Here is a 21,842-nt window from a genome sequence, read left to right as displayed (position 1 = left end):
TCCAATTACACATAAAGCTGAACTGAGAACATTTGGAGGAGCAGGAAATAAGACTCCTAGTTGGTCACCTGCTCCAGTGCTGTCATGCCCCAAGAAGTTGCCCAGAGACTAAGACCTCCTGGCATGATTCCCATGATCAGTTTTCCCCAGGAGGCAAGTGAAGGAGAAAGACTTTACAAAGCCCAAATCAGAAGGAATGAATTGCTTTGCATTTTTCTCAAAGTACCTTTTTTTTTTTAAAGAGCTGATCATAGGAAGCTTGACCAGGTGGTGGTGCAATGGGAAGAGTGTCAGCCTGGGACACAGAGGACCCAGGTTCGAAACCCTGAGGTCGCTGGCTTGAACGTGAGCTCATCCGGCTTGAGCACGAGCTCACCAGCTTGAGTGTAGGGTCACTGGCTTGAGCAAGGAGTCACTGGCTCAGCTGCAGCCACTTGGTCAATGCACATATGAGAAAGCAATCAATGAACAACTAAGGTGCCGCAATGAAGAAATAATGCTTCTCATATCTCTCCCTTCCTGCCTGTCTGTCCCTATCTGTCCCTCCCTGTCTCTGTATCTCTTGCTAAAAAAAAAGAAAAAAAAAAGAGCTGATCACAGAAAACTTAGCTAAGAAACTATGGCATCCCCAATCTTGTGCCATCTTTTGTTGTTGTTGCTTATTTTAGTGTTAACTTTATTTATAATGCTTGTGATCTGCCAGGCATTGCTGGAAGCATGTCACATATATTAAATAATCTAATCCCCATAATACACCCCCAGAGGTAGGTATTCTGATCATCTACCTTTAGGAATGGAGAACCTGCCTCCATCCTCCCTACACTGTGGAAAGATATTTTTGCTGCATGTAGAACTTTAGGCTGGCTTTTCTCCCCCTTTCAACACTTGAAAGGCATCATTTCATTGCCTTCACTGGTTTTGAAATGCCCACGCAGGTACGTGCACAGTGGGGCAGACCACCAGGTGACACACACTTACATGGCTGTTGAGTAAACCGCTTTTGTGTGATGTGATCCCTTCGCTTTTTTGGAGGTTTTCAATCGCCATTTCAAGCTAAAGAAAATGTGTGCAGAAACAAAACAAAACAAAATGGAAAAAAAAAGGAAATCACATGGTTAGCATCAGCCAAGATTTGTTTTTTATTAATATCCAAATAATGACTCAAGCGCCTACAAAATAAAAACAAGGTTTGATGCAGGCAGGGGATATGGGTTAAGTCATGAGTTGAAGCTGCAGCCAGGAATATTACTGTATTACATGCAGATGAGCCCAGGAGCCCACTGAGCACAAGCAGCAGGATGAAGTTATGATGTGAACACTGGCTACTGAGTGCAACACAGCATCTGCATGTGCACATACACAACATGAACATTTAGTTGCTGCATAAGTTCAAGTGTAAGCAAAGCCAGCAGAATAATTGACTACTGCTCCCCACACATGTCATCTGTTGCTAGGGAGAATCAGATGACCAACAGAGCCCAAGGGCAGTTGGTGGCACTGACTTCCTGGCCAGCCTGTCCTGTCACAAACCAGGGTCTCTCTCCTGGATTCTTTGGGAAAATATCAATGAGACCAAAAACCAAGGCTTTTCCCTCAGAGGTATAGGATCCTGGGGCCACTGGACATATCACAGAGATAAGCTCCTGAACGTTTATGAAGCGTAGCTGTACAGAGTGTTATATGGCAATGAGAATGGAGTCATAGGGGAAACTCATGTGGAGCTATCCGGGATGCCTTCCTGGGGGAAGAGGCTTCTCATTTGGGTTCTAAGAATTTCATGGAGGTGAGCAGCTGACATGGTGCCACAGGTCTAAGCAAAGGAGAAAACACCCAACTGTGTGTGGTTACTGCATTTGTACGTGCTGAATTTGACCTTGACTTGTATATGGAAAATGGAAATTTAAACTCTGCAGCAGCCCACCACGATAGGCAGAGAACTGCAATGTAAGGAAATGAACCCAAAGCATACACTGTCTGTACTCATATACCAGTAATGGAAAAGACTTCATTGATGCTTCTGTAGAAAGTAGGTTGAATGTGTATTCCAGAAAGTGCAGCTGGACTAGCTCAGAAGCAAGAGGGTTACTGCTTCACCCATCAGTTCTTTTGACCACTGTAGTTTATGTCTACTCATACCATTTATATTCAACATTGTACTAGAAGTTCTGGCCAGGGCAGTTAGACAACAATAATAAATAAAAGGCACCCAGATGGGAAAGGAAGAAATGAAACTATCTCTTTTGGCAGCTACCATGATCTTAAATATAAAAAAAAAAATCTTAAAGGATGCACAAAAAACTAGTGCTCATAAATGAATTCACAAAAGTTGTGGGATATAAGATCACCATACAAAAATCAGTTACATTACTAAGCAATGAACAATGTGAAAAAAAGTTTTAAAAATCCCATTTACAGCCCTGGCCGGTTGGCTCAGTGGTAGAGCGTCAGCCTGGTGTGTAGAAGTCCCGGGTTCGATTCCCGGCCAGGGCACACAGGAGAAGCGCCCCTCTCCTTCCTCTCTGTCTCTCTCTTCCCCTCCAGCAGCCAAGGCTCCACTGGAGCAAAGATGGCCCGGGCGCTGGGGATGGCTCCTTGGCCTCTGCCCCAGGTGCTTGAGTGGCTCTGGTCGAAAAAGAGCGACGCCCCGGAGGGGCAGAGCGTCGCCCCTGGTGGGCGTGCCGGATGGATCCCGGTTGGGCGCATGCAGGAGTCTGTCTGACTGTCTCTCCCCGTTTCCAGCTTCAGGGAAAAAAAAAAAATCCCATTTACAATAGCATCAAATAGAATAAATACCTAGGAATAAATTTAACAAAGGAGGTGAAATACTTGTACAATGAAAATTATAAAGCATTGTTGAAATGAAAGATAACCAAAATAAACAGAAAGATAGCCTATGTTCATGGATTGAAAGACTTAATATTGTTAACATGGCAATACAACACTTTTCATATTGAACTATAAAATCAATGCAATCCCTATCAAAATTCTCTATTAAACTTTCAGTTGAGTTTCAGAAGTGGACAAATTGATCCTAAAATTCATATGGCTTTGCAAGCCACCCCAAATAGCCAACACAATCTTGAAAAATAAGAACAAAGTTGGAAGACTCACACTTTCCGATTTCAAAACTTAATACAAAGTTATAATAACCAACACAATGAAGTATTAGCATAAGAATAGACACGTAGATTGATAGGATAGAATTGAGAGTCTAGGAATAATCCCATACATCTATGGTCAATTGATTTTTGGCAAGGATGTCGAGACCATTCAATAAAGGATAAACTTTTTAACAAATGGTGCTGGGATAACTGTAAAGCCACATGCAAAAGAACAAAGCTGGAAGGCCCTGGCTGGGCAGCTCAGTTGGTTAGAGTGTCATCCTGATATGCCAAGGTTGTGGGTTCAATCCCCGGTGAGGGCATATACAGGAATCAACCAGTGAATACATAAATCTGTGGAACAATAAATTGATATTTCTCTCTCTCCAAAAATTAGTAGATTAAAAAAAAGAATAAAGCTGGACCCTTACTCACACCATATACAAAAGTAAACTCAAAATGGATCAAAGAACTAAATAAAAAAAAGTGAGAACTATAAAACTCCTAGAGGAAACTATCAGGTAATCATGTAAAACAAGGTTATCTTCATGACCTTGGATTTGGCAATGGATTCTTAGATATGACATCAAAAGCACTAACAAAAGATTTTTTAAAAATTTAAAGACAAATTGGACTTCAAAATTAATTTTTTTTTTACATCAGAGGATACAATTAAAAGGGTGAAAAGACAGCCCACAGACTGGAATAATATTAATAATTCATATAGCTGATAAGGGTCTTATCTTTAGAATATATAAAGCACTCTCACAACTTAACAAAATGACAACCCAATTAAAAATGGCAAAGGGTTTGAGTCGGAGGGGAGCAAAGGAAGTGTAATTGGGGGGCACATTGTTGGGGGTTGAGGGTGTTATATTGAGTGGGACACTTGAATCCATGTTAACACAATAAATTTAAAAATTGAATTTAAAAAATGGCAAAGGGTTTGAAAAGCCATGTCTCCAATAGGCACATGAAAAGATGCTCAACATCATTAATCATTAGGGAAATACAGACTAAAACCAATGAGACACCCTCTTCATAACCACTAATATGTCTAAATAAAAAAAAAAAAGAACAAATGTTGGAAAAACTGTAGAAATTGGAACCCTTATACATTGCAGGTAGAATGTCAAATGATGCAGTTGCTATGGAAAACAGTATGGCAGGTTCTTAAAAAATTAAACATAAACTCAAACTGTAGGACCCAGCAATTCTACTTGAAACAGGCGTTCAAACAAAAACTTGTACACTAATTGGCACTGCGTGCCTTATTTATGATGGCAAAAGAATTGGAAAAACCCAAATATCAATCACAGATGAATGGATGATGACAAATGGTCGATTCACACAGTGGAATATTAGTCAGCCTTTAAAAACACTGACACTTGCTACAATGTGGATGGACCCTGAAAACAACTCTCAGTGAGAGAAGCCAGACACAAAAAAGACAGAGTGTATGGTTCCACTTATATGAAACGTCCAGAACAAATCCACAAAGAGAGAAAGCAGATTGGTTACCAGGGGCCGAGAGAAGGGATGGGGACTGTTTTTTTTTGTTGTTGTTGTTGTTGTTGTTTTTAACAGAGACAGAGAGTCAAAGAGAGGGATAGATAGGGACAGATAGAAAGGAACAGAGAGAGATGAGAAGCATCAATCATCAGTTTTTCGTTGCGAGACCTTAGTTCTTCATTGATTGCTTTCTCATATGTGCCTTGACCACGGGCCTTCAGCAGACCGAGTAACCCCTTGTTCGAGCCAGCGACCTTGGGTCCAAGCTGGTGAGCTTTGCTCAAACCAGATGAACTCGCGCTCAAACTGGCGACCTTGGGGTTTCGAACCTGGGTCCTCCACATCCCAGTCCGACGCTCTATCCACTGCGCCACCGCCTGGTTAGGCGGGATGGGGACTGTTAATTGGTAAAAGTGTTTTCTTTTGGGAAGATGAAAATGTTCTGAAATTAGATAGGGTAATGGTTGCATAACATTGGAAACATACTAAATACAACTGAATTGCACACTTTTAAATGGTTAAAATGGTGAATTTATGTTATGTGAATTTTACCTCAATAAAAATATGCAACTAATTAAAAAATCTGTTAGTCTCTCTTGCAATTTGAATGAATCTTTTACTCATATGCATGGTTTTAACATCATGCACTGGTATCTTGGAAAATGTTCGTTCACTGAGTTTCCAGATATTCCAAATGTTGACACCTTTCATTACACAATATTGAAAAATCACATTTGGGCCCTGGCCGGCTAACTCAGAAATAGAGCCTCAGCCCATCGTGTGGAAGTCCTGGATTTTTTTTGTACTTTTTTTTGTATTTTTCTGAAGTTGGGAACGGGGAGGCAGTCAGACAGACTCCTGCATGTGCCTGACCAGGATCCATATGGCATGCCCACCAGGGGGCGATGCTCTGCCCATCTGGGACGTTGCTCTGTTGCAACTCCTTTCTTTCTGTCTCTTTTTTACCCTCCCACAACCAAAGCTCCATTGGAGCAAAGTTGGCCAGGCGCTGAGGATGGCTCGATGGCCTCTGCCTTAGGTGCTAGAATGACTCCTGTTGCAACGCACAACGCCCCAGATGGGCAGAGCATTGCCCCCTGGTGGGCATGCCAGGTGGATCCCGGTCAGGCACTTGCAGGAGGCTGTCTATCTGGCTTCCCTGCTCTCACTTTAGAAAAATACAAAAAAAAAAAAAATCACATTTGTCAGTATCACTTCCAACCTCATCAGAAAGATACTGGTTTTTCAAAATTCTCTGTTTCTGCCCTGACCGGTTGGCTCAGTGGTAGAGCGTCAGCCTGGCGTACAGGAGTCGGGTTCGATTCCTGGCCAGGGCACACAGGAGAGGCGCCCATCTGCTTCTCCACCCCTCCCCCTCTCCTTCCTCTCTGTCTCTCTCTTCCCCTCCTGCAGCCAAGGCTCCATTAAAGCAAAGTTGGCCCGGGCGCTGAGGATGGCTCTGTGGCCTCTGCCTCAGGTGCTAGAATGGCTCTGGTTGCAACAGAGCAATGCCCCAGATGGGCAGAGCATCGCCCCTGGTGGGCGTGCCAGGTGGATCCCGGTCGGGCACATGCGGGAGTCTGTCTGATTGCCTCCCTGTTTCCAACTTCAGAAAAATACAAAAAGAAAAAAAATTCTGTTTCTTTTTTTGGTGGAAAATATACTGGCAACAGAATCTGTCAGTTGTTTTTGTGTATATGCCAGGTTCACACATTCATTTTTGAGAAAATGTCTGCTACATCTCTGAGACTGAATAATAATATCTGTTAGTCTTTAAGTAAAAATGACATTTCATGAAAAAAAGTGACTAGTTCTGCTCACATCTCATGACACAGAGGCTTTTCATTTTCTTTTTTACTGAAAGCATGATGATGAAGAATACAGTGACTTCTAGGAGAGTTTGATGTATCTGCCTTGATTCCTGTCTTGATTTGTGCCCATCTGTTTCAAGAGTGTTGATTTTGCACAATCAGTGCAAGTAATGACACAGGGAAAATGGCAAATAATGCCTTAATATTATTATGAAAAGTTTTCACCTCATAGAGCCCCTTAATGGATCCCTGGGACACCCACAGGTTTGCTGGACATATTTAAGACTGATTTCTGGGACAAGATGGCGATGGAGTAGGCGGACGTACCAACTTCCACCTCCCAGAACCAAAGTGGATTACAACTTAATTTCAAGAACCAATATCTGTAAAAACCAACTTTGGACTAAACTAAGAGGACTCTTCAACCAAGGAACACTGAAGAAGCTACACTGAGACTGGTAGGAAAAGCAGAAATGCCGAGAGGGCTGCCCAGCTCCCCAGAGTGAACAGGAGCCTGGAGAGACTCGCTTGGCAGGAAGTGAGTTTAGCAGAGAGGGGAGGGTCCTGAGCCCCAGGAATAAAGCCCCAGCCTGCAGCCTCAGAGCCTAGAAGAGGTGTATGGACAGTATTTAGCTGGAAACAAGTCAGGATACAATTTGTGAGAAAGAGACTGATTTCTCAGACCCAGGATTCTTCTTAAAGGGACCGTGCAGAAAACCTCTCTCACAACCACTCACCCGGGTCTCCGGGGGATGGGGAGAGAGGAGAGGACTGGAGTAGCAGGAAGAGAATGTAATCTAGGAGGCACGTGGAGAAACATTTTGAGGGACAGCCACCCTAACTCCTGGGACGAGTCACTCCCCAAATCTGAAGTGAATATTTCCTCTGGAAACAGCAATACCAGCAAAGGGAAGCAGGACACCAGCCAAACAAGCTCTCCCACGGTACTTAGGGCAGAGTCACTTAGAAGGGGGGAGCTTTCGGGACTACAGTAGTGAGTCTTAGGGTCTCAGCTGCAGCGCCCCTACCCACACGGCTGAGGGCTTGCCTGAGGGCAGGCGGCAGTGGAAGTGCGGTTCTGTCAGCAAGGGCAGAAGCCCGCTGGCCACAACTGAGGCCTAGGTGTGAGCTCGGTCTTGCCTGGTTAGGGAGGAAGGTATGCACAAAGTGGTCAAGCCCAGCTGTGGGCTGCCTGCGGGGGAAGGGCAGGAGCCCCAGAAGGGGTGGAGACCCGCCTTTGAGCAAGGGCACAGGAGCACAGCCTTGCCCTGCCCACGAAACCAAGGCTTGTGGCCTGACTTGGGAGCCAGCTTCTCCCACGGGGGTGGAGCCAAAAGCCCAGAACAGGCAGAGTCCCACTACTGAGTGTGGGCACGCAGTCCTGCCCAGCCTGTGGAGCCAATGCTTGCAGCCATCCCATGAGCGGGCTCCTCCTGCAAGGGTGGGGCAAAAGCCTGGAATCAGGCAGAGACACACAGCTGAGCAAAGGTGCTCACCCCTGCCCTCAGGGCTGAGCATAACCCCACCCGCGGGGGCAGGGTGAAGGCCGCAGCCACCGAGGCTTGTACACCTGAGCACGTGATGACAGCCCCTTCTGTGAAGGAGAGGCGGAAACCACAGCAACAGCCCCAGTGGGCTGGCACTGGCAACCCCCATACCCGAATGCCCTAGGCAGCAGCAGCAGCAGAGGAGGTGGTGGGCCTGCAGACAGACTACACCTAGGGAACACAGAGGCCACACCCAGTGGACACCAGTGGCCAAAACCTTCTTTTACACAGACAAAATGAGAAGGCAGAGAAATGTAACACAAATGAATCAAGAGAAATCCCCAGAAAAGGACCTGAATGAGTCTGATATAACCAAATTACCAGATGCAAAGTTTAAAATTATGATTGTTAGAATGCTCAAAGATCCTAGAACAATAATAGATGGTCATTACGAACACCTAAATAAAGAGATAGCAAATAGCCCTGGCTGGTTGGCTCAGTGGTAGAGCATCGGCCTGGCGTGCAGGAGTCCCGGGTTCGATTCCTGGCCAGGGCAAACAGGAGAAGCACCCATTTGCTCCTCCACCCCTCCCCCTCTCCTTCCTCTCTGTCTCTCTCTTCCCCTCCTGCAGCCAAGGCTCCATTAAAGCAAAGTTGGCCCGGGCACTGAGGAAGGCTCTATGGCCTCTGCCTCAGGCACTAGAATGGCTCTGGTTGCAACAGAGCATTGCCCCAGATGGGCAGAGCATCGCCCCCTGGTGGGCATGCCGGGTTGATCCCGGTCGGGTGCATGTGGGAGTCTGTTTGACTGCCTCCCCATTTCCAACTTCAGAAAAATACCGAAAAAAAAAGATAGCAAATATAAAAAAGGACATTGAAATAATAAAAAAGAATGAGTCAGAAATGACAAAAAATTTTCAGAAATGAAGAACACAATGGAAGGAATTAAAAACAGGATGGATGAAGCTGAGAATCGAATCAGCGAGTTAGAGGACAAGATAAATGAAGGCACGGAAGCAGAGCAGAAAAAAGAAAAGAGACTCAAAAAGTCTGAGGAAACTCTAAGAGAGCTCTGTGACAGCATGAAGAGAAATAACATCTGCATCATAGGGGTTCCTGAAGAAGAAGAGAAAGAACAAGGGTTAGAGACTTTGTTCAAACATATCATAGCTGAAAACTTCCCTAAATTAAGGCAGGAAAACATCTCACAAGTTCAAGAAGCACAGAGAACTCCGTTAAAGAGAAACACAAAGAAATCTACACCAAGACACATCATAATTAAAATACCAAAGCTAAGTGATAAAGAGAAAATATTAAAAGCTGCTAGAGAAAAAAAGGCTATCACCTACAAAGGAGCCCCCATAAGGATGACTACTGACTTCTCAACAGAAACACTTGAGGCCAGAAGGAAATGGCAAGAAATATTCAAAGTAATGCAGAACAAGAGCATACAACCAAGACTACTTTATCCAGCAAGGCTATCGTTTAAAATGGAAGGAGAAATAAAAAGCTTTCCAGACAAAAAAAACCTCAAGGAATTCACTACAACCAAACCAATGCTGCAAGAAATGCTAAGGGGCCTGTTGTAAACAGATCAAAGGGGAAAAAGAATATAGCAAAGCCTGACCAGGCGGTGGCACAGTGGATAGAGCGTCGGACTGGGATGGCGAGGACCCAGGTTCGAGACCCCAAGGTCACCAGCTTGAATGCGGGCTCATCCGGTTTGAGCAAAAGCCCACCAGCTTGGACCCAAGGTCGCTGGCTCCAGCAAGGGGTTCCTCGGTCTGCTGAAGGCCTGTGGTCAAGGCACATATGAGAAAGCAATCAATGAACAACTAAGGTGTTGCAATGTGCAATGAGAAACTAATGATTGATGCTTCTCATCTCTCTCCATTCCTGTCTGTCTGTCCCTGTCTATCCCTCTCTCTGACTCACTCTCTGTCTCTGTAAAAAAAAAAAAAAAAGAATATAGCAAAAGAGGAATATAGTTTTAAAGAATAAAATGGCAATAAACAACTACATATCAATAATACCCTTAAATGTAAATGGATTAAATGATCCAATCAAAAGACATAGGGTAGCTGTGTGGATAAGAAAAGAGGACCCATACATATGCTGTCTACAAGAGACATACCTTAAAACAAAAGATGCACCTAGACTGAAGATAAAAGGATGGAAAAACATATTTTACGCAAATGGAAATGAAAAAAAAGCTGGGGTAGCAATACTTATATCAAACAAAATGGACTTTAAAACAAAGGCGATAGTGAGAGATAAAGAAGGTCATTACATAGTGATAAAGGGAGCAATCCAACAGGAAGATTTAACCGTTATAAATAGCTACGCACCTAATATAGGAGCACCTAAATACATAAAGCAGACTTTGATGGATTTAAAGGGCGAGATCAACAACAACACTATAACAGTAGGGGATTTCAATACCCCACTAACATCACTAGATACATCCTCAAGAAAGAAAATTAACAAAGCAACTTAAGGACACACTAGATAAACTTGATTTAATAGATATCTTTAGCCTGACCTGTGGTGGCACAGTAGATAAAGCATCGACCTGGAAATGCTGAGGTTGCCGGTTCGAAACCCTGGGCTTGCCTGGTCAAGGCACATATGGGAGTTGATGCTTCTAGCTCCTCCCCCACTTCTCTCTGTCTCTGTCTCTCCTCTCTCTCTCTGTCTCTCCCTCCCTCTCCTCTCTAAAATGAATAAATAAATAAATAAAATTAAAATAGATATCTCCAGAACCTTTCACCCTAAAGCAGCAGAATATACATTCTTTTCAAGTGCTCATGGTACATTCTCTAGAATCGACCACATGTTAGGGCACAAAAGCAGCCTCAACAAATTTAAGAAGATTGAAATCATATCGAGCACTTTTCTCTGATCACAATGGCATGAAACTAGAAATCAAGCACAACAGAAAAACTGAAAAATGCTCAAACACTTGGAAGCTAAATAGCATGTTATTAAATAACGAATAGGTTAACAATGAGATCAAAGAAGAAATAAAAAAATTCCTAGAAACGAACGATAATGAGCATACATCAACTCAAAATTTATGAGACACAGCAAAAGTAGTCCTGAGAGGGAAGTTCATAGCATTTCAGGCATACCTCAGAAGCTAGAAAAAGCTCAAATAAACAACTTGACCCTGCATCTAAAAGAACTAAAAAAGAACAGCAAGTAAAGCCCAGATGTAGTAGAAGGAAGGAAATAATAAAGATCAAAGTGGAAATAAATGCCATAGAGGCTAAAGAAACAATACAGAGGATCAATGAAACCAGGAGCTGGTTCTTTGAAAAGGTAAACAAGAGGCCCTGGCCGGTTGGCTCAGCAGTAGAGCATCGGCCTGGCGTGCGGGGGACCCAGGTTCGATTCCCGGTCAGGGCACATAGGAGAAGCGCCCATTTGCTTCTCCACCCCGCCCCCTCCTTCCTCTCTGTCTCTCTCTTCCCCTCCCGCAGCCAAGGAGGCTCCATTGGAGCAAAGATGGCCCGGGCGCTGGGGATGGTTCCTTGGTCTCTGCCCCAGGCGCTAGAGTGGCTCTGGTCGCGGCAGAGCGACCCCCATAGGGGGAGAGCATCGCCCCCTTGTGGGCAGAGCGTCGCCCCTGGTGGGCGTGCCGGGTGGATCCCGGTCAGGCGCATGCGGGAGTCTGTCTGACTGTCTCTCCTTGTTTCCAGCTTCAGAAAAATAAAAAAAATAAAAAATAAAAGGTAAACAAGATCGATGAACCTTTAACCAGACTCACCAAGGAAAAAGAGATGACTGAAATAAATAAAATTAGAAATGAGAGTGGAGAAATAACAACTGACACAACAGAAATACAAAATATTGTAAGAAAATACTATGAAGAACTGTATGCCAAAAAACTAGACAACCTAGATGAAATGGACAAATTCCTTGAAACATAATCTTCCAAAAATTAATCTGGAAGAATCAGAAAACCTAAATAGACTGATTAGAACAAATGAGATTGAAACAGTTATCAAGAAACTCCCAATAAAGAAAAAACATGGGCCTGATGGCTTCACAAGTGAATTCTACAAAATATTCAAAGAAGAACTAACTCCTATCCTTCTCAAGCTATTTCAAAAAATTCAAGAGGAAGGAAGACTTCCAAGCTCCTTTTATGAGGCGAGTATAATTCTGATTCCAAAACCAGGCAAAGACAACACAAAGAAAGAAAATTATAGGCCAATATCCCTGATGAATTTAGATGCTAAAATCCTCAACAAAATATTAGCAAACCGGATCCAGCAATATATTAAAAAAATCATACACCATGATCAAGTGGGATTTATTCTTGGGAGGCAAGGCGGGTACAATATTCGCAAATCAATCAATGTGATTCATCACATAAACAAAAGGAAGGAGAAAAACCACATGATAATTTCAATAGATGCAGAAAAAGCATTTGATAAAATCCAGCACCCATTCATGATCAAAACTCTCAGCAAAGTGGGAATACAGGGAACATACCTCAACATGATAGAGGCCATCTATGACAAACCCATAGCCAACATCATACTCAATGGGCAAAAGTTAAAAGCAATCCCCTCAAGATCAGGAACAAGGCAGGGGTGTCCCTTTTCACCCCTCTTATTCAACATAGTTCTGGAAGTCCTAGCCACAGCAATAAGACAAGAAGAAGAAATAAAAGGCATCCAAATTGGAAAAGAAGAAGTAAAACTATCATTATGTGCAGATGATATGATACTGTATATAGAAAAACCCTGAAGTCTCAGTCAAACTACTGGACCTGATAAATGAATTCAGCAAGGTAGCAGGATATAAAATTAATACTCAGAAATCAGAGACACTTTTATACACTAACAATGAACTGTTAGAAAGAGAAATTTTTTTTTTTAACAGACAGAGAGAGAGAGGGATAGATAGGAACAGACAGACAGGAACAGAGAGAGATGAGAAGCATCAATCATTAGTTTTTCATTGTGACACCTTAGTTGTTCATTGATTGCCTTCTCATATGTGCCTTGACCGTGGGACTTCAGCAGACTGAGTAAACCCTTGCTCAAGCCAGCAACCTTGGGTCCAAGCTGGTGAGCTTTGCTCAAACCAGATGAGCCTGCACTCAAGCTGGCTACCTCAGGATCTCGAAACTGGATCCTCCGTATCCCAGTCCGACGCTCTATCCACTGCGCTACCGCCTGGTCAGGCCGGAAAGAGAAATTAAGGAAGCAGTCTCCTTCACCACTGAAACCATAAAAATAAAGTACCTAGGTCAGCCTAGCGTGCGGAGGACCCGGGTTCAATTCCCGGCCAGGGCACACAGGAGAAGCGCCCATTTGCTTCTCCACCCCTCCGCCGCGCCTTCCTCTCTGTCTCTCTCTTCCCCTCCCGCAGCCAAGGCTCCATTGGAGCAAAGATGGCCCGGGCGCTGGGGATGGCTCTGTGGCCTCTGCCTCAGGCGCTAGAGTGGCTCTGGTCGCAACATGGCGACACCCAGGATGGGCAGAGCATCGCCCCCTGGTGGGCAGAGCTTCGCCCCATGGTGGGTGTGCTGGGTGGATCCCGGTCGGGCGCATGCGGGAGTCTGTCTGACTGTCTCTCCCTGTTTCCAGCTTCAGAAAAATGAAAAAAAAATAATAATAAATAAATAAAGTACCTAGGAATAAATTTAACCAGGGAGATTAAAGACTTGTACTCGGAAAATTATAAAACATTGATAAAAGAAATCAGGGAAGATACAAACAAGTGGAAGCATATACCATGCTCATGGTTAGGAAGAATAAACATCATTAAAATGTCTATATTACCCAAAGCAATTCATAAATTCAATGCAATACAGATTAAAATACCAATGAGTTACTTCAAAGATACAGAACACATATTTCAAAAATTTATATGGAACCAAAAGAGAACACGAATAGCCTCAGCAATCTTGAAAAGGAAGAATAAAGTGGGAGGTATCACACTTCGGATATCAAGTTATATTACAAGGCCATTGTACTCAAAACAGCCAGGTACTGGCATAAGAACAAGCATATAGATCAATGGAACAGAACAGAGAACCCAGAAATAAACCCACACTTTTATGGGCAACTGATATTTGACAAAGGAGGTAAGAGCATACATTGGAGTAAAGACAGCCTCTTCAACAAATGGTGTTGGGAAAATTGGACAGCTACCTGCAAAAAAATGAAACTAGACCACCAACTTACACCATTCACAAAAATAAACTCAAAATGGATAAAAGACTTAAATGTAAGCCGTGAAACCATAGCATTTTAGAAGAAAACATAAGCTTTAGGCTCTCTGATATCTCTCGCAGCAATATATTTGCCGATTTATCTCCGTGGGGAAGTGAAATAAAAGACAGGATAAACAAATGGGACTATATCAAACTAAAAAGCTTTTGCACAGCTAAAGACAATAAGAACAGAATAAAAAGACATACACAATGGGAGAATATATTTGACAATACGTTTGATAAGGGGTTAATAACCAAAATTTATAAAGAACTTGTAAAACTCAATACCAGGAAGATAAACAATCCAATCAAAAAATAGGCAAAAGAGATGAATAGACACTTCTCCAAAGAGGACATACAGATGGCCAATAGGCATATGAAAAAATGCTCAACATTACTAACCATTAGAGAAATGCAAATTAAACCCACAATGAGATATCACCTCACACCAGTCAGAATGGCGCTCATCAACAAAACAACACAGAATAAGTGCTGGCGAGGATGTGGAGAAAAGGGAACTCTCCTGCACTGCTGGTGGGAATGCAGACTGGTGCAGCCACTGTGGAAAACAGTATGGAGATTTCTCAAAAAATTGAAAATCGAACTGCCTTTTGACCCAGCCATCCCAGTTTTAGGAATATACCCCAAGAACACCATAGAACTGCTCCAAAAGGAGAAATGCACCCGCATGTTTGTGGCAGCATTGTTCACAATAGCTAAGATCTGGAAACAGCCCAAGTGTCCGTCAGAGGACGAGTGGATTAAAAAGCTTTGGTACATATATACTATGGAATACTACTCAGCCATAAAAAATAATGACATCGGAACATTTACAAGAACATGGATGGACCTTAATAACATTATACGGAGTGAAATAAGTAAATCAGAAAAAACTAAGAACTATATGAAGCCATACATAGATGGGACATAAAAATGAGACTCAGAGACATGAACAAGAATGTGATGATAATGAGGGTGGGCGGGAGGGGGGAGGGGGCGAGGAAGGAGAGAGGGGTGGGGGAGGGGAGGGGCACAAAGAAAACCAGATAGAAGGTGACAGAAGCCAATTTGACTTTGGTGGAGGGGTATACAGCACAATCAAATGTCAAAATAATCTGGAGATGTTTTCTTTCAACATATGTACCCTGATTTATCAATGTCACTGCATTAAAACTAATTTAAAAAAGATTAATAAAAAATAAATAAATAAAAAGCTATGAACAAATCCCTATGCACACTGCACATATCTTATTTTAAAGTAAAAAAAAACAAAACCAAAATGGGAACAAATACAATATTTAAAATAAAGAACAAGTAAATTTAAATTTAAAAAAAATTAAAAATCAAACTGCCTTTTGACCCAGCTATCCCACTTTTAGGAATATACCCAAGGACACCATAGCACTGTTTCAAAAGGAGAAATGCACCCTCGTGTTTATGGCAGCATTGTTCACAAGAGCGAAGATCTGGAAACAGCCCAAGTGTCCGTCAGAGGACGAGTGGATTAAAAAGCTTTGGTACATATATACTATGGAATACTACTCAGCCATAAGAAATGATGACATCGGATCATTTACAAGAACATGGATGGACCTTGATAACATTATACTGAGCGAAATAAGTAAATCAGAAAAAACTAAGAACTATATGATTCCATACATAGATGGGACATAAAAATGAGACTCAGAGACATGGACAAGAATGTAGGGGTTACGGGGTGGAGGAGAGGAGAAGGAGGGGGTTGGGGGAGGGGAGGGGCACAAAGAAAACCAGTTAGAAGGTGACGGAAGACAATTTGACTTTGGGTGATGGGAATGCAGCATAATCAAATGGCAAAATAACCTTGAGATGTTCTCTCTGAACATATGTACCCTGATTTATCAATGTCACCCCATTAAAATTAATTTTAAAAAAAGACTGCTAAGCCTGACCAGGTGGTGGCGCAGTGGATAGAGCGTCGGACTGGGATGCGGAAGGACCCAGGTTCGAGACCCCGAGGTGGCCAGCTTGAGCGCGGGCTCATATGGCTTGAGCAAAGAGCTCACCAGCTTGGACCCAAGGTCGCTGGCTCCAGCAGGGGGTTACTCGGTCTGCTGAAGGCCCGCGGTCAAGGCACATGTGAGAAAGCAATCAATGAACAACTAAGAAGTCGCAACGCGCAACGAGAAACTGATGATTGATGCTTCTCATCTCTCTCCATTCCTGTCTGTCTGTCCCTGTCTATCTCTGCCTCTGTAAAAATAAATAAATAAATAAATAATTTAAAAAAAAAAAAAAAAAGACTGCTAAAAGTTGTGGTGTTATAAGCATAGAGGAAAAGAATACAAATTAACACTGGCTGTGTAAGACCGTCTTCAAAAACCCATAGCTATGAAATAGGATTTAAGCAAATCCACTAATACAGAAGATTAATTTAATGTACAGAAGATTAATTTAATGTACAGTGGAATGTCCAAAGCAGTTTGGTATGTTTTTTAAAAATTTTTTATTGATTAATTTTTTTTTTTTTTTTAGAGAGAGAGCAGAGATAGAAAGAGAGAGATGGAGGAGAAGCTGGAAGCATCAAATCTTTGTAGTTGCTTCCTGTATGTGCCTTGACTGTGCATTCCCAGAGTTTGAACTGGTGACCTTAGCGTTCCAGATCAATGCTTTATCCACTGTGCCACCACAGGCCAGGATGCTATGTTTTAAAATAAAAATATCACTTAAATATTTTGAAGGTGATGAAGGTCAGAAAACCACCATCAAAACCCCTGAAGGCCAAATGCGAGACTGGGAGGTTGATGCCCAGTAGTCAGGACTGAAGGCCCAGCGTGCACGCATATCCAGCAGAGGGCGCTATGGTGCCACCTCCTAGCTCCGCATATGAGGCTGTGCAGCATACTTGGGAAAGAAGCATCTGGCACTTGAACTTGACCTGACAGGATTCTTATTGTATAAGTACAAATGCCTTTATCAGTCCTCTCAGTGGCTGGAGAAGTTAGTACTTAATATTTAAATATGCTTAAAATGGAAACTAATTTTATATTTGACTGGAATTTGTTATTTAAAAAATTTGGCCCCGGACAGGGTTGCCAGGTGGATCTTGATCAGGTATATGCGGGAGTTTGCCTCACTATCTCCTCTCTTCTCACCTTAAAAGAAAAAAAAAATCATCAAGTGCTATATGCACAGGCCCACATGTCAAACAGCATGGAAGAACCAAGGAGGCATACAGTGGTGCACCATCCCCACCCCAAGCTGAAGCATCTTTCCCTAAAATCATTCCTGCATTTTGACCTTCTGGTAGCCTCCTTCATATTTTGGTATTATATATACCAAAATGCATCTATTTCTTGACTTATCAGGAATTAATCTTTATTTTTGATTTAGTGCAATACAGCCTGAACTCCTTTTTATTGGCCCTTTAATATAATTTGTTTCTGCCCTATGAATTATTAGCAGAGGCCTCCTTTAAGGACTCATTTGGACAGAGGACAGAAAATGTATAAGGACTTATGATCAAAGATAGAGCGTCTGAAGAACTTAATGTAATAGCAGACAGCAGACAAGCTTTAAAACTCCCAAGTATGGCCCTAGCTAATTTGCTCAGTGGATAGAGCATCAGCCCAGCATATTGTTCTGGTTCGATTCCCCATCAGGGCACACAAGAGAAGCAGCCATCTATCTCTCTTCCCCTCCTTCTACCCCTTCTCTCCTTCTTCCCCTCCCACAGCCAGTGACTCAGCTGTTCAAGCATTGGCCTTGGGAGCTAAGGATAGCTCAACTGGCCTGAGTGCATCATCCTCAGGTGCTAAAAATAGCTTGGTTGACTTGAGCATCAGCCCCAGACAGGGTTTGCTGGATGGATTCTGGTCAGGGTGCATGCGAGAATCTATCTCACTATCTCCCTCCTTTCTCACTTAAACACAACTCCGAAATATATGAAAATTAGCCAATTATATAAAATTTAAATTTTTTTTTACTTAAGGACTATATTCATGCTTCCTAAGGGAGGGTGAAGGTAATAACCTCAGAGGCCATCTCTACAAAGAGCCAGCATGACCACTCTTGAAGAAACAACCATTGCTCCAGGCTGGGTCTGCCCTAATTCAATATTCAAACCATGCCCCCTGGGGCTAGAAGTAGGAAGGGGCAGGGATGGTCTTTGGAAAGACCAGGGAGAAGTAGGGAAAAGGATACTTCTTGAAACCTGCTATAGCTTACCCTTTATCCTAAAATATAGCTTATTTATGAGACTGTAATAGGAGAAAATAAAAGTTTAGTTGTTGCATGAACAAACCTCTTAGATCTTTAAAGAAAATGGAGAATATTTTAAAAGGAAAGCAGTACTACTGGAAATTTTAGGTGGGGCTAAAAATCGTAGAATTAGGTTTGGAGAAAGAAACTGCCCTGCAGTTAGGAGCCAGGTAGGAAGAAGGAGGAACAAGGGGATGGATCGATCACTGCTAGGGAGAGGGGGAGGTAGCCTTAGGGAAATGGGGCATTTAAAATCTGTCAGTCTATTTTTATTTTGCTAATTAAACATTTTAAAGTTATGTAAGTAATATTATATGTGCTTGCTGTAAAAAAATCTGATCAGGCCAGAGGCATATAAGTTTCCATACTGGGCCAAGATGGGGTGGGGTCAACAAGGCACCCAGGGCACCAAACTTAAGGAGGTGTCCATGCTTAATTAAGGTCATCCAGGACAGGGTCAGAACCTGGAGGTGAAACCCTCCTTAAACTTGGCACCCCAGGCACTTTGTCCTTTGGATTATATCAAGGAGGTTTGACCTGGGATGAAATGACAAAAGCAAACTTCTTAGTTTAGTATGTCTGCTCCATGTAGTTAAAAAAAAATGCAATAGAAAAAAATTTTATAAAAAACTCACCATTGGATAATTCACTCTTTTTTTTTTATTGATTTGAGAGAGAGAGAGAGAGAGAGAGAGGAAGGGAGAGAGGATGGAAGAGAGAGGGGGAGGAGAGAGATGAGAAGCATCAGCTCATAGTTGCTTCTCTTTAGTTGGTCATTGATTGCTTCTTATACGTGCCTTGACCAGGGGGCTCAAGCTGATCCGGTGACCCCTTGCTCAAGCCAGTGATCTTGGGCTTTAAGCCAGTGACCTTTGGGCTCAAATTAGTGACACTGAGTCATGTCTATGATCCTGTGCTTAAGCCAGCAACTCCACGCACAAGCCAGTGAGCCCTCACTCAAGCCAGTGACCATGGTGTTTCAAACTGGGAACCTCATTGTCCCAGGTTGATGCTCTATCTACTGCGCCACCACCAGTCAGGCTGGACAATTCACTTTTAAGATTTATAATATTGCGAGTATTTAAGCTCTTGTTTCCTGGCACATCATCTGCTTGGCTAAAGTAAACTCATAAAATATATTTTAAAAGATTTGTAATGCTGATGAAAGTTTAACCAGAAATAAAGACTCAAGAAAATCTGTCACCAAAAGTCTGAAATCACTCATTGAGGGTGTAGGTGGTAAATTGCTCTGGTCTTCATACTCAGGATTAACCTAAAGCCCGAAAACTCTAACATAAAAGAATTGGCAGACATCAAATGACAGATACAGGAGCCATATTCTATTTCTGTTGCAACCTCAAGGCCATTTCTGTTTGTGGCTCCCAGAAAGTCCCTCAGATCTCCACTGCAACCTTGACATACTTCCATGCCATAACCAAGCTGATAAACAACACAGAGCAGGCAGAGTCAGGGATCAGATCCTCATCTGAGATGATCGCTCCTAGGGCCTTTCATGGGGATGTGTGACAAAACACAGCCCATTCATGGATTTCCAATTGATTTTAAAATTTAACTATTCAAAAGCAACCCAGACAACAAACTACAATAGCCAGTACCCAGGGTATGAGCTGCACATTTGCCTACAACTAAGAGGGTGTGGACCAGAGAGAATGCTGCTGTTTCTCAGTAAATTTATTGCCTGCAATTCCAGTATATTCTGCTATTATAAACTATAAAACTCAGCCTGCCATATCCCTGAAAGTTAATGTAACATGTGAGGAACACTTTCTGATCACTAACAGCTGTAAAGGTAGGTCGACCTAGCCAGTCCTCTGAGGGAGAAGAGTGTCTAGCCCCTATGACCTCCCAGCCCCTGCTGAGCTGACAGCTGGAAAGGGCTGAGAAAGGTGAGGTGCATGCTAGGGCCCCTCAGATTGAGCCGTAGGCACTGCCCTACACATGATGGCCTCTAACAGCAAGTGACTTCTCTCCATGACTGTCTTCAGAGCCAGGTCTGGGGAGCACTCTGGGCACAGAAAAAGATACGACAACAAGACTCAGGCAGCCTCTCTGATGTCAGGGTGACGCCGCAAAGAACAGGGATGAGGCTAGAACATCACCTTCTATTTCAGGAGATTAGCCAAACACCAAAATAGAAAGTTCTTTTCTAACTGAAAATCAATCAATGTAATCCATCATGTTAACAGTCTAAAAAGAAAAAATTCATATCAATGAAGAAAAAACATTTGACAAAATTCAACATCCATTTATGGTAAAGATTCTCTGAAAAGTAGGACTAGAAAGGAACTTCCTCAATAGGGCATTTATGAAAAATTACAGCTAACATCAGACTTAGCAGTAAAAGACAGATTTTCCCCTAAGGCTGGAAACAAGTCAAGGATGTCCATACTCACTGCTCCTATTACAGAGTGTAGGAGTTCTAGCCAGTGCAAAACAGTAAGAAAAAGAAATAAAATTGTTATCCAGATTGGAAAAGAAGAAATAAAATTGTTCTTATTTGCAGACAACAAAAACTTAGAACTAAAAAGTGAGTTCTGCAAGGTTGTGGGAAGCAAGGACAATAGCCAAAAATCAACCATATTTTCACATACTAACAATGAAAAGTTAGAAACTGAAATAAAAATTAATACCACTTACAATAGCTCAAAAAAACATGACCTACTTAAGTATAAACCTAACAGAATGTAACACAGACTCTGCATGTTAAAAATTACAAAATGCAGGCCCTGGCCGGTTGGCTCAGTAGTAGAGCATCGGCCTGGCATGCAGGAGTCCCGGGTTCGATTCCCGGCCAGGGCACACAGGAGAAGTGCCCATCTGCTTCTCCACTCCTCCCCCTCTCCTTCCTCTCTCTCTCTCTCTCTCTCTCTCTCTCTCTCTCTCTTCCCTCCCGCAGCCAAGGCTCCATTGGAGCAAAAGTTGGCCTGGGCGCTGAGGATGCTTCTCCACTCCTCCCCCTCTCCTTCCTCTCTCTCTCTCTCTCTCTCTCTCTCTCTCTCTCTCTCTCTTCCCTCCCGCAGCCAAGGCTCCATTGGAGCAAAAGTTGGCCTGGGCGCTGAGGATGGCTCTGTGGCCTCTGCCTCAGGCGCGAGAATGGTTCTGGCTACAACAGAGCGACTCCCCAGATGGGCAGAGCATTGCCCCCTGGTGGGCGTGCCGGGTTGATCCCAGTCGGGCGCATGCAGGAGTCTGTCTGACTGCCTCCCCGTTTCCAACTTCAGAAAAATACAAAAAGAAAAAAAAAGAAAATAACAAAAATTACAAAATGCTGCCTGACCAGGTGGTGGCACAGTGGATAGAGTGTCGGACTGGGATGCGAATGACCCAGGTTCGAGACCCCGAGGTTGCCAGCTTGAGCGCGGGCTCATCTGGTTTGAGCAAAAGCTTACCAGCTTGGACCCAAGGTCGCTGGCTTGAGCAAGGGGTTACTCGGTCTGCT

General features: G+C 43.0%; 1 protein-coding gene across 3 annotated transcripts in view; it reads right to left on the bottom strand.

Moving 5' to 3' along the window:
- The window catches only part of RFX2 (regulatory factor X2), a 117,628-nt gene that overhangs the window by 27,051 nt on the left and 68,735 nt on the right, over positions 1-21,842 (bottom strand). For 2 of the 3 annotated variants that reach the window (XM_066274601.1, XM_066274612.1), the window contains exon 6: positions 979-1,053. The exons of the other annotated variant lie outside the window; for it this stretch is intronic. In XM_066274601.1, coding sequence (XP_066130698.1) covers positions 979-1,053 — 75 coding nt within the window. The remainder of the gene's footprint in view (positions 1-978; positions 1,054-21,842) is intronic. 3 annotated transcript variants of the gene reach the window in all.

The sequence above is a fragment of the Saccopteryx bilineata genome, chromosome 1 (genome assembly GCF_036850765.1).
Source record: "Saccopteryx bilineata isolate mSacBil1 chromosome 1, mSacBil1_pri_phased_curated, whole genome shotgun sequence".
Classification (NCBI taxonomy): Eukaryota; Metazoa; Chordata; class Mammalia; order Chiroptera; family Emballonuridae; genus Saccopteryx; species Saccopteryx bilineata.
Note: the sequence above shows the minus strand (reverse complement) of the source record. Positions and strands in the feature narration are given on the sequence as shown.